At 45.7% G+C, this 13,279-nt stretch overlaps 2 protein-coding genes across 2 annotated transcripts; one reads left to right on the top strand and one right to left on the bottom strand.

Moving 5' to 3' along the window:
* Positions 1-469: 469 nt before the first annotated feature.
* Positions 470-7,118, top strand: CCR75_006484 (uncharacterized protein; the record flags this gene model as incomplete). The annotated part of the gene is made up of 2 exons (XM_067964554.1): positions 470-1,495; positions 1,563-7,118. The coding sequence occupies 2 exons, from the start codon at positions 470-472 to the stop codon at positions 4,464-4,466; spliced, it is 3,930 nt and encodes a 1,309-aa protein (XP_067816046.1). The 3' UTR covers positions 4,467-7,118.
* CCR75_006483 (uncharacterized protein) lies at positions 5,426-7,480 on the bottom strand (the record flags this gene model as incomplete). The annotated part of the gene is made up of 1 exon (XM_067964553.1): positions 5,426-7,480. One exon carries the CDS (start codon positions 7,478-7,480, stop codon positions 5,426-5,428), a length of 2,055 nt encoding a protein of 684 aa, XP_067816049.1.
* Positions 7,481-13,279: the final 5,799 nt, after the last annotated feature.

The raw sequence follows: 13,279 nt of genomic DNA, 5'->3' as shown, positions 1-13,279 counted from the left end.
GTTTTATAAAGGCGCTACCATCCCTGGCCTGTGGTACCATTAAATACACGACAGGCCAGATATGGTAATAAATGGCCAGGTATGGTAGATAATCCTCACGAAGCTTTTTTTGCAATTGATTTGTTCCAGATTAACAATTTATTGCGGATAAATCTCTATTTTGCACAAAAGTTGCCGCTTGCAGCTTTCTTTACAGAATTTCGCCTGGTACTTATTTTTTGTTAAGTCTATTTTTATCTTACTAGAACTCTTAAAAAAGAAATTTAGTAGTCGCCAAATCGGTCGTCGGTTCCAACTGTCGCTCTGCACGACACCACCGCCAGCTTCTATACCATTCTTTTTTCCCGCAAGCGCGATTATCCACATTCTTCTTTTTCGGCTCCTGCTCGTGGCGTTTTCTCCGTGACATTTTGCATCCAGTGTATCTCTTTGAAGAAAGCGCACTCATTTTCTCAACAGTTTAGCTTTCATGATGCGACGGCGTGAGAGTAATTTAACACTAGACGACGAAGCCGAGACAACAGTCGAAATTGAACGTCTGGATCAGCCATGGATGGCATTGGAAGTATTTGAGCAATTGTGGCTTCATGCAACGCAACAAGTGTGTTCCAGCTGCACGTTCTCAAAGTATACGCAACAAGCTGGGGACCGGATGATCCGGACACAGAAACATCAAAATCAGAACTTGATAAATTCAAGTACTGCCGCGAACAATCCTTTTCAGCAGCAGCTTATGGAAGCACTAGGCGACGACCTCGTGATTTTTCCAACGTCGCCTAAAAGTCCGTTAGTTATCCTCGCATATGCAAGCATTATAGATGAATTCGGACTGAAAACTCTCCTTTTGGCTCAAATGGAACAGCTTCGCGACTCGGAGCAGATTTGCATAACAATTAAAAATACGGACCCCGCACCTCGTTCCAAAATGATTGCATTTTTATGCCTTTTGCAGCAGCGGCTTCAGCCCATTCAAGTGCCCAAACGACCAGATCCTCGAAGTGGAAATACAAGCTTATTGTTTCAAGAAGAAACCGATCTGGATAGAATAATAAACTTGGAGTCGACCCCGATTGCACTTTCCCCATGCATACGGACACCCCCACTTTCTCCTTTGTCATCGGCGATGAAAGCTCCTGTTCGATCACCAGATTCTGACTTAGAAATTGAACCCTTAGCACGTGGACGATCGCATACAATTCGATACCGGACAGCGCGCGATATAACCTTTGAAGGTTACCTAAGCAAGAAGAGTGACGTATTACTGCGATGGAAAGCCACGTATTGTGTGGTTGAGGATGATACGTTAGCTTTCTATGAAACACGAGAAGACTTTATTTCGAATTCTAAAATAATTGGCCGAATTCAACTTCAAGCCATTGAAGACGAAGATATTGGGAAACCGAACGGGTTTCGTGTCATTGCAGAAGGAGGTCATGCAAACCATCTAAGCTCTCGAACAGCCTTTGAAAAGGAGCAATGGAAGCGCGTCATTCTTGTACGTTTGTGGAATAAGTGTATCAGCCCTATTTTCATGACTCACGCCTTTGTTTATTAATGTATAGATTGCAATTGATCAAGTTCCAGAAGTTGCGCGTCCGTTTGTGGCGTTTGCATCGCAGCCCCTCGAGCCTCATTCATTTTATCGACTTCTTGGATCCTTATTACGACAGGAAGTTGAAGACTTTGCTCTGTTGTTTCGTAGTATGCATCCTGACATTGTCGTGACGTCCAATTTTCCACCGATTGTACCGTTTTGGGGGCAATATCGTCGATATGATGGTGTATTGCTCTTTATTTCGACCTTGCTCGATACTGTTACAGTCGATCATTTTTCATTAAAAGAAGTGATTGAACTAGTCCGTGGCGATGCTGATTTTGTCGATGAAGCAGGAAATTCTTCGGAGGCTTTGATGTCTCCTCTTCCTATAAACTCATCAATAGTGTCTTCAACACCAACCACAATGTCACCACTTCCTTCTGCGTCAACTCCATCCGCTCAGTGGAGCAAGCGAATCGTTGTTACGGGGAAGGAAACGTATAATTTACTGCACACGGACGCTCGTCGGGTCACGCAGTTGTTTGTGCATGAATTATGGCTTGATCATAAAGATCGACTAGTACGGTGGCATCTTAATGGAGATGCAGTTGCGCTTTCCGTTGCGTTTGATGATGCGCCTCGAGGTGAAAACATTCGACTTGTTTTACCAGGTGAAGCCTCAGCTATTTCTCATTCAATCCCGCCAGGAACGTTTTACGTGCAGATGTTACGAGCTGAACAATTGCATGTCGAAGAGACGACCGCAGGGCCGGACACTAGTAAGAAACCGAGTCCTTCGAATCCCTCCAATCCTCCTGGAGTCAAGGGATATCCTGTTTATGCTCGCTGCATCTTGGAAGAAGGCACGCATATGGAACAAACATTGCGTGGATTGGATATTAAAGAAGGACAGGATTCAACTAGAGACGAATTGGCGACGGCATTTCATAAAAGTCCTCGAAAAGAGAACATTCGTCCATCGAAAGGCACGCGATTCTTTCGTGGCTTACGTCGCGCCGCAGGCATTTCAAGCGAACGTACTGTTACTACGTTCGGAGATGCTAGTGGCTGTGTTACACATCTTTGCAAATGTATGCCAGTCGTGACGTCAAACGATCACCATAAAGGCGGGATTTTGAATCCAAATTGGTGTAGCAATCTACGACTCGAGTTTCCTGGTTGTACGCGCGGATTTACATATTTTTTAAAAGTCGAAGTTTTTCAAAGTCGATTTTTGCTTTCTGACGAGCTATTGGGGGTGTGTAAGATTAACGTGACGCCTCATTTGTCGCTTGTTCATGGCTCTGCAGATGCCAAAGCGAACGGTGCACTTCCAAGGTGGCACAATTTGTGTGATCAGTACAATGATTGTAAGGAATCTTGGGCACCACCGACAGTCTTTCGCGGTCGAATTCAAGTGGGAATTATCTTTGCTCCAAATATCCCGTCCGCTACTTCGTTTCCACAGTATCAAGTCCTTCGACGTATGGCAAGTGACGGAAGTCTTATCGAATCACGACGAGGATCTGCGAATGAGACATTATTGCATAGTTTATCGAGCTATAATCTTCATGAAGGTCTCTGGTCGGAACAAAAAGCGCTTGTAAAAGCATTTTCATTCTCGTCGGATAAAGGCGTCGAGTCTCAACCGCTTCAGAATTTGAATAACGAGAAGAATGGATATTCGCAGCTGACACACGACAGTCATTCGTTTTATGGAAAAAGTACTCGATTTGATGTTCCAAAGAAGTATCAATTGATTAAAGTTGTGGGTGCTGGGACGTATGGTGAAGTCGTTGCAGCTAGTGACATTGAATCTGGGACGACTGTCGCAATCAAAAAAGTGACGAATGCTTTTCAAGACTTGCTCGATACGAAACGAATTCTTCGAGAGTTGTGTCTTCTCCGTCAGCTGAGTCATCCAAATTTAATTCGATTGTATGATGTTCTTCGACCTGAACGGCTCTCGTATTTGGAAGACATTTATCTTGTCACGGATCTGATGGAAACAGATTTACACCGCGTGATTCATTCGACACAGACACTGACAGACGAACACGTGGCTCATTTTATGCGTCAAATCTTGCGGGCTCTAGCGTATCTGCACTCGGCCAATGTATTGCATCGTGATTTAAAACCTTCGAATATTTTGGTCACAAGTACATGCGAAGCTAAGATCTGTGATCTTGGATTAGCTCGATATGTGGACCATTCCAAAGCAAAAAGAAGTAACGATTCGGCAAAAGATACATTTGTTGAGTTGACGGAATATGTAGTCACACGATGGTATCGAGCTCCGGAAATTTTACTTAGCGGGTGCAAATACGATACACCGTCAGATTTGTGGTCCGCTGGCTGTATTTTGGGTGAATTACTTGGTCGTAAGCCATTGTTTCCAGGAACAAGTACGATCAACCAATTAAATAAAATTTTCAATGTGCTAGGTACGCCTGAAATCGGATACATTGCACAAATCCATAAAGAAGCGGCCCAAAGATGGGTACATCGACAGCGGCGGCGTGTTAAGATTCCTTTCGAAGAACTTTATCCAAACGCGAATCAGCAAGCTCTGGATTTGTTGGCGAAACTACTTGTGTATGATCCAAAGGAACGGCTCACGGCTGTTGAAGCACTAAAACATCCGTACTTGCGAGAAGCTTTCCGGTCTATGGGAGATTATACCGAAGAGGACGTGGCGTATGGCTACGACGAAGCAGAGCAAAAGGAAGACGTGTTTGTTGGAACAATTCATTGTTTGAATGATTCCGTAGCTGATTCGAAAGAAACTATGCAGAAGGCAGTTTTCGAGCAAGTTTGTCACTTTCATCCGGAAGCAAGAGAGTTTGAAGATTGGCTGAAACAGCATGATCAAAAGTATAGTGTTGATCCAGAATCGGGAAAATTGGAGCCTATATCAAGTCAAGGGTGATACTAGGATTGCGACGAAGAATGGTGAGGGTGATATCATGAGCTACTTTTATGTTTTAGACTTCGCTGTAATCTGGTAAGAGCTCATGTCAAATCGAACTGTGAATATTAATATGTAAACAAAAGTAAATTTAATTATTAAATTATCTAAACGATCATAAGAACAAAGGTTTTATGCGATAGCAGATTGCGCGAACGAAAAATATCCTTGCTTTATAAGAAAATGTACGGATTGAAAAGTTGAATAACTATTGTAGAGTCAAAGCCAGTGAGCGTTTAAAGTGCAAATTGATAATCACGTTGCCTTTATATAATAAGATGTCCGATACGTAATTTTCTGCTCTTATGTTGCAGCAGATTTCCGAACGTTTTAAAGCCTATGTCTCCGCGAAAAGTAACTTCAATTTATTAAAGATGTTGAATTGTAAAAATCGATCTTTGCGCAGCAAAATGACCCACCAAAGTACATAACATTCGTGAGAGAAATGGTGTATTTGTTAATTTTTCCAGCTTAATCGAAAACAATCAAGTAATGCGGCGCTGCAAATGATGCATAGCTTTAAAGGAAGCCAAAATGATATTTCACAATATCGACTTACGCATAAGCGCGTAGAGTCTCCGATATCGTGACAAGGTGCAAGCGGTACTAAGCAAAGCCCCTATGCTATTAAAATTAATCTTTGTGGTGCATCAAACCAGACTTGACTTCAACTTCAACAACCATTAATTTGCTAATTCCATTCTAGTATGGCAAATGTGCACTGAAACTCAACAGCAAATCAGCTAAGTAGAAGCATATTGGCAGTTCGCCACGAGTGCGCTTGCCACACTACTTCAGATAAATTTAAGGTCAATAAATCAACGCCAAATTAGAATTTAATCGGTCTAGGCGTAAATTTTCATGTATCCAAATTAATTTTTGTTCAGCTCTCCTTCATCCACCGTTCCGTATTTTCAGATTTACAAAAAGGTCGATTTGGAAGCCTCAGGTGACAAACCATGCAGCTGATGAAGCGATACAAGCGAAGCGTGCGACGAGCGTTCCTTGTCCATCTTTTCCTTACTTTCTTTGTCATCATCAAACACAGTGCCCGGCGTAAACATTTTAATATGATCAATAAAAGTCCAACCAAAGTCGTGATTGAGCATATCCAGCGACTTCTTGTCGAGGTTACGAGCCACTAGAGTCTTGCCAGCATCTCGGTATCGCACTGCAGCCTCACGTAGCGCCTCAACGGCCGAAAAGTCGGCGAATGTACAGTCGCACATATCTAAAACAACGACATTTGGGTCGTGAATCACATCAAAATATTCGCGAAAAGACGCCACAGATGAGAAAAGAAGCTGGCCTTTAAAGTAATATACCTTCGCCTCCTCATGAGTTGTAAGCACTTCGTGATCTGTCGAGCCATGATGTGCGATAACAACTGGCACATATTCTGTACCCGTGCGCGAAGTTAACAATTGTCCGCTTTGCCAGCCATTAACCAGACACTGCCAGACGACACCGACCATAACAGCAATAGCCAAATTCGTTGCCGCCGCGAGCACAGTCACAAGAATAATAGCAATGGCGTCGGTAATCTTGATCCGAAATATCAGCTTAAGAGATGGCCAACAGAAAGTGTGAATAACAATTACAAACAAGATGCCCGAAAGGCAAGCGACAGGGACGCACTCAATCAGCGAACTCGCAAAAAACACAACCAAAAACGTGCAAATGCCACCCATAAATGAAGAAAGTCGATGTCGTGCACCATTCAGAATATTGCCATTGGATTGAGCAATCATTGAACAACCCCCCATGCCTGAAAACAAGCCACATAAAACATTTCCAATGCCCTGCGCGATACATTCTTTTCGTGTCGCCGTCTGTGAAAGTTGCTCTTTCTTTAAATCCACAACAGACTGCAATGTCATTAGCGATTCAAAGAGCCCAACTGCCATAATACTTGCCGCTGTGGACAATACAACGCCCCAGTCTTGAACATTGCCAAACTTTGGGATCGCAAATGTCGGGAGACTACCATTCAATGGAGATGTGTCGCCAATGGTCCGCACATTGTAGCCAAGAAACGGACGATTAATGCCAAATTCAAATCCAACGCCAATGACGGTTGCAAGAAGCGTCGGTGGAATCAAGTGGCCAATATATGGAGTCCTAGGAAAGAAATGCATAATGACCATGGTTGTAAAAACCAGACTGATAGTAACCCACGTCGTGGGAGACGACACGCTCATATATTCAAGTTTCCCTGCAATTTCACACTCGCCAAAGCGCATAATGTCATCTTTGCACACTTGAATGGTTGTTTTCTGAGAAAGAAACATCATTAAGGCCAATCCATTTAAAAAGCCAATGTGGGCGGTACGTGGGATCATTGCAAACAGTTTTGATAATTTTAAAATGCCAAACGACAATTCCATAATACCAGCAATTGTGACAGCCACAAAAAGATGTTGCAATCGTTCTTCATACGTCAAATACGCCAACGAGCCAGTGCCACTCGTGATAGTCGGCATGACCATGGCCACAGCACCAGCAGCTCCAGCGATGGTGGCTGGGACACCACCAAATGAACTTACAGATAAGCCAAGAAAGCCCGTGGCGTACAGCCCATTTAACGGATCTAAATTGGCTGCGTAGCTGAAGGCCACTGTCTCGGGAATCATAAGCAGCATGGCCGCCACACCACAGAGTACCTCGCGCTGGAAAATAACCAGATTCTGCCAATAGTATTGTGTCGAGTCTTTCACATTGCTTTGAAGGGAGCGCAATGTATTTTTTGTCGACAGTTGCGGCGTATGAATGTGTCGACGAAGGTTTCGCGCAATTCTACGAATGCCAAAGCCAATACTCGCGTCATATTGTTCGCACACAGTAAGCTTGGCGTCAATGGCTTCGAGAGCTGTGTACTGCAGCGCAATGGCTGGAGCGGGTGTAATAGTGTGCGAGAAATACATCGAGCTGGACGAGAGTCGCGGGTCCGCACTGTTGTTGCCAGTCGGGCCCATCGTTCTGCTAGGAGTGAATGCGTGAATTCCTAATTCTCGGATCAGATAGCGTAAAGTTGCTGACCAATCATGTAAAGCAAATGGCTGCTTTCTGCAACATCAACTATTTTCCCTACTGTATATTACAGCTTTGTTAAAATAGAAATCGTACCTGCCCAAAACATAGATTACAATGGATATAATAGGGCTTGAGCGAGATAGAATGCCACGGGACTAAGACATCGAGACATTACCTCATTGTTCTAGTATAGATACGTCGCATTTTCAGACACAAAAGGATATAAGGAGCAAATCAAAGCGAGCTGTGATGGGCTAAAGTTGCCCTAAAGTTACACAATCCCCATTGAGTACTAGTCGTGTACTTAAGGGGATGGTCAATTACTTAAGTGTATAATTGTACCTACCACTTGGGTGTGTGTAACGGGGCACTCTGACTTGTACTGCTTCAGTACAAGTCCACTTCGCACTGCCTCAGCGCGAGTGGTGTCTCACGTCACTTCACGTAGTACGTGCAAAGAAAACTCTCTTTTAAAATACCTGCTTTAAGAGGGTTGAAAGAAAACTTTATTTAATCTTCTGTTTCGATCTATTTAATACTATCTTAATGATAAACTACTACAAAACATCGTAGTACCTCCAGTCGTACAGAAATTGCATTATTAGGTAGGGTAGCAGTCTTTAATAGTACTTTTTCACCCACTCTAAAGCGTTCATTATTTTTGCGACCATTTCGGTCCGCATATTCCTTTTGCTTGTCCTGTGCGCTTGCCATTGCGTCACGGACTTTACGTGTGATGGCTAATCGCTCATCCACAAAGCGTTGAGCCTCGCTCACGCTTTTAGCATCAAACTCGCCTATGATACCGCCAAGAGGTCGGTCATAAGGCGTAGTTTTATTGACCACTGCTAAACTGGCAGGGTCACTAGGGCAAGTTTCTGTCTTTGAGATGATACCCTCATGGGTCATCGTCATATTGACGAAACTATGTCCCTCTTTCGCACCGAGCATAGTGAGGGGCCCTCCCCCACTAAGACTCGGGCTGCGCACAAACGAGACTGGCGTCCGAGGATGGCGCAGTCCGTTAATATAAAACGGTGTCTCACCCGTACTGGCGTGGACACTGTTATTTATAGCGAACTCCACAAAGGGCAATTGCTTGCTCCACTCTTTGGGAGTTGCTATAGTGCGTAAGACATCCGCCACGACCCGATTGGCACGTTCTGTTTGGCCATCGGTCTGGGGATGATCTGCGGTCGACATGTGGAGCTTGCTACCGGTAGCAAGTTCCACATGTCGCCAAAAACCAGACGTAAAACGTGGATCCCGGTCCGATACTATGGACTCGGGCATCCCGTGTAGTTGGTAAACATGTTTCAGGAACAAGAGAGCTGCCTCCTTGCCTGTGATCGATGTCTTACATGGTGCCGAATGCACCATTTTGCTCAGTCTGTCTACATTGAGGACTAGCCCCGTCCGATTCTTATGATCGGGCGGCATGCCAAACATGATGCCCAGACTTTATGACTTCCAACAGTTGGTTGGAATCGGTAGCGGCTTCAGTGGCGCACTGCTGGACGGTGCAGGCTTAATGCGCTGACACTGTTCGCAAGAGCGAATATAGTTGGCCACCCATCTATATAGATGTGGCCACCAAAATTCCTCTGACACTCGCAAGAATGTCTTTTCACGGCCCAGATGCCCACTAGATGGCGCATCATGGTGCTCGAGAAGGATCATCAGCTTGAGATCTGTGTCATGAGGCACATAGATTCTCAAGGGATCACAAGGTGACAGCTGATGCCATAACAGGCCATCGCTGCAGCTAAAGTGATTGAGCTTAGCTTTCAGGTGCGACAGAAGGGAAACCTTTCGTTCACCGAAGTGATCCAACAGCAGGCGACAGTGGTCGTCCTGACTGTAGCTCTCTTTATCTCAGAGGCCAATGAGCTCGTCACGTGTTATGCCTTCATGGCTGCCAACGTCGACGGCTGAAATTGTGCTTTAGCACTAGACACACTTTCCTGGTGTCTTACCTCGAAGTCGGGTCTGCGCGATAAAGCGTCAGCCAAGACATACGACTAACCCGGCTTGTATTCAACTTTGAGATTAAATTCATAGAAGAATGTAATCCATCTTGCCATTATAGGCGAGAGGTGCGGTGAGTATATTGCGGTCCGCAGTGATGCGTGATCCGTTTAAATCGCAAATGGTTCGGTGCCCAATAGGTGCACTCGAAACTTGACAGGAGCATACTTTTTTGCAAGTAGTCTCTACAAGAGATTGCCTCACTAATACGAGCGCATCATCTTGTTCTTTTGACCAAACCCATTCTGCGTCCTTTTTGGAGGTCAGATAATGGTTTAGTTTGCTCAGCATAATTCTTGCTTTATTTATGCAAGTAATTACCGAGCCCTAGGAATTAGCGCAAATCCTTTACATGCCGTGAGGTTAGCCATTCCTTTACTAATTTTACATTGTCTGGGACACCACGTGTACGTACGATGCAGCCCAGCACAGGTATCTCGGGGACCCCTATGATGCACTTTTACAAATTGACGTACAATCGGGCGTCCTTTAAAGTCTGCAACACAGCGTCTAAAATGACGCTTGTGCGACTCTAGTGCGCTCAGCCCGTCCTCGGCCCCACTACGCACGAATACATCGTCAAAGTAATGGGGCGCGCAGGCACGATGCTGATGCATCACGTGAACCACCACTCCATTGAATGTCGCTGGTGCGTTTTTAAAACCTTGGGGCATCACAAGCCACTCCCACATCATACCGCTTGGGGGGCTTACAGCTATTTTGGCTACATTGGACTCTCTCATTAGTATCTGATAGTAGCCATCCTTCAAATACAACGCGGAAAAGATATTTGACTTTCCCATGGACAACAAGATATTTTTTCGCGAGATTGGCGTTTGCGCCGGAATGGTCGCCGTATTCAATTTATTATAAGCATGAATCACGCGCCATCCACCTGTGGATTTACGCACACAAAAGGTGGGGCGGCAGTGAGGCGATTTGCTCTCACGCACATGTCCCGCCTTGGCTCGCTGGTCAATAACTCATCCATACAATCGACTTGTTCTTTCGGCAACGGCCGTTGCCTGGCACACAATACTTGGGGCCAGGTTCGAGATCTATTTCGTGCCCGATGCTCCTATCTGGCGGTAGGCGGCTCGGCACTCCTTCTGGGAACACATCGCGATATTTCCACAGAACCTCAAACAACGAACTGTCTCTCAGCGAGTACCGCTTCTTTTTGTCCGTTTCTAGGACGCTCTCGTCCATTGTGGACGACGAGCAACAGTCCACCAAGTTCTCTTTTGGAACTGGTGTGACTTTTTCGTGGATCTTTCCTTCCTTTAATTTGGCAAGGAACAGATCCCACGACATCTCCGCGAGATTTACTATCTCCTCGGCAGATTTAAAGACTTGCCGGAGCACCTCAACTGAGGATGCCTCCGCAATTTCGTCTTTGACGGTCTCAAACACCTCGTTCGAAGGCCCGTCCTCTTTACTAGAGAGCTCAGCGCTCAGATGATGGCCCTTCTAGTGGATTCGGGTGCATCACATAATAAAACTCTCGCGGCTCTAAGAAAGAGAACGGCGATGTATGAGTCGCTTTGCCAGTATGGCAAGCGAGAACAGGTGACTGTTCGTTTAGCAAACGGCGCGCTCGTTAAGTCTGAGGGAATTCAGGTAGAACTCGCCTTCAGCTTTAGTGACTTCTCTTGTAAAGAGAAATTCAGTGCTAGGTATGGAGAGTTCGTGTTCGTATGACCTCATCCTAAGCATGCCATGGTTGGCAAAACACCAACCATGGATAGACTGGCGTACACGCACAGTTGCAACTCTACGCAGGACACCCAAAGGATGTGCTCGTGCGAGAGGCGTATGCAACTGCTGTCGTGTCGAACACAATTGAGGGTGCGTTGACGGGATGTCAAACGTCACCAATTCCTACCCAGCTCGTGGAGACTGGGGTAGTGAAAAGGACGATGACAAGTAGTCATGCGTCCGAATGTCCTGCACAGAGCCGAGAGCCTGTGGCAGTAGACGGCGAGCTGACAAGAAGTCAAGCGTCACATAAACCGGAAAGTGCCTAGAGCCTGGTGCGGTTGGAACGGGTTCGTTAGCCAGGAGTGCAACGGCACCCGCTTCCCAGAAACGGTCGTGGTGACTCGAGAAACGAGTACCGGACAGATTAGGACGATCAAAGACACGTCTAAACGAGTGACCTTTGAATCAGGGGTGGACTCGCAAGTCCACTTCTGGCTCATGCTCATCACGCGTCGAAGTTAACAACGACGCGAGTGATGTCGATGTCGAAGAAATCGACATCGAAGATGAGAATGATCTCATGGCAGAACGCACAAAGCGCACTGAAAAAGACAAAACAAATGAGTTAGCAGAAGAATTTCTGCTAACTCGAGAATCGATAATCCGTTTCGTATAGAATTCCATTGCTAACGCAGTGGACCGATAGAAACGGAATGCAGACAAACATGGAAGAGCAAATGTTCATTGATTTAAAAATAATGACTTTGTACTACTCTCTACGGTTAAGTTACCTAACCGTGTAGTCACTAATATGGGTAGCAGCAAACAACTACCCAGGTATATTGGTTCTTTCCATGTACTGCATCGCACAAGCAATGCGTACACAATAGAATTGTCACGTAGGATGCGAACGCATCCTACGTTTTACGTTGGTCGGCTCCGCTTTTACCATCAGTACGCTGTTTCTTTCGAGGACGGATTGACCGTCCTTTTCATGAATCCCTACAAGATTCTTGTGATCGCGAACCAGATTCTCATGTTGAACCTGAAGTTTCTCATGCCGGTTCCGAATATCCTCGAAACTACGATGAGCTGACGACAGCTCATCGCGAACAGCATGATACTTCCGTTCGTACTCCAACATGGAGTACGCACTCTTCGAACGGTCTTCCAACCGCTCGATATGGTGAGCCTGCATCGTCTGCTCCAACGAGCGACGCTTGCCTCGCTCGTGGTGAAGTCCCTCCTCCAAATCATGGAGGAAGTGATCGATTTTGTCAATCCTTGACATTAGATCCGACATACGGTTCGGATCTAATTTTCCCTCCACCACAACCATTGGTGGATTCCCACGGTGGTCAGCGTTTCCTTGTGGAACGTATCCAGAACCACCGTGATTTGAAGGGGCAGCGAACGAGTTATCTTGTTCGCTGGCGCGGGTTTCCACCTTCGCATGACAGCTAGGAGGCTTGGTCCCAGCTGGTTGTTGATGTTGAGGGCCTCGTCCGTCAGTATGACGAGACCCATCCGATGGTTCAGAAGGGCCCATCGGAAAACACGTGCCCCTGGCGCTTGTAAATCGATTGCAAAACGTCACTCGCGTCACGCATCTCAATAGAGATGCGAGCCCTTCCCCAGGGCGAAGAATGGGAATAGACATCCTCTTTTACCCTCTTCGAGTTGTCTACACAACACGGACAGGGATCACCCCACGTGAGGCATGGAAGCCCAGCCTCACCTGACAACCGATGCAATTTATACTTTGCACCGGTTGGAGTTCGTTTCTCAAACTTAACGCGATTCGCGTTAAGTTTTTGAAGCCAGGCTTCGCGTCCAATGTCTTTGACATTGCGAATGAACGCGCTCCAGGCTTGCATAAGCGAGACTTTATCTCGCTTATTGTTGCCACTAAACCATCGATGCTTAAGAAAAGCATCGAGATAAAAATCTTCCTCAGCGCGAAAGTTCTTCGCGCTGGGATCAAGGCCATGTAGCTTTGTCGCAATAAATAA

The sequence above is a fragment of the Bremia lactucae genome, linkage group LG7 (assembly GCF_004359215.1).
Source record: "Bremia lactucae strain SF5 linkage group LG7, whole genome shotgun sequence".
NCBI lineage: Eukaryota > Oomycota > Peronosporomycetes > Peronosporales > Peronosporaceae > Bremia > Bremia lactucae.
Note: the sequence above shows the minus strand (reverse complement) of the source record. Positions and strands in the feature narration are given on the sequence as shown.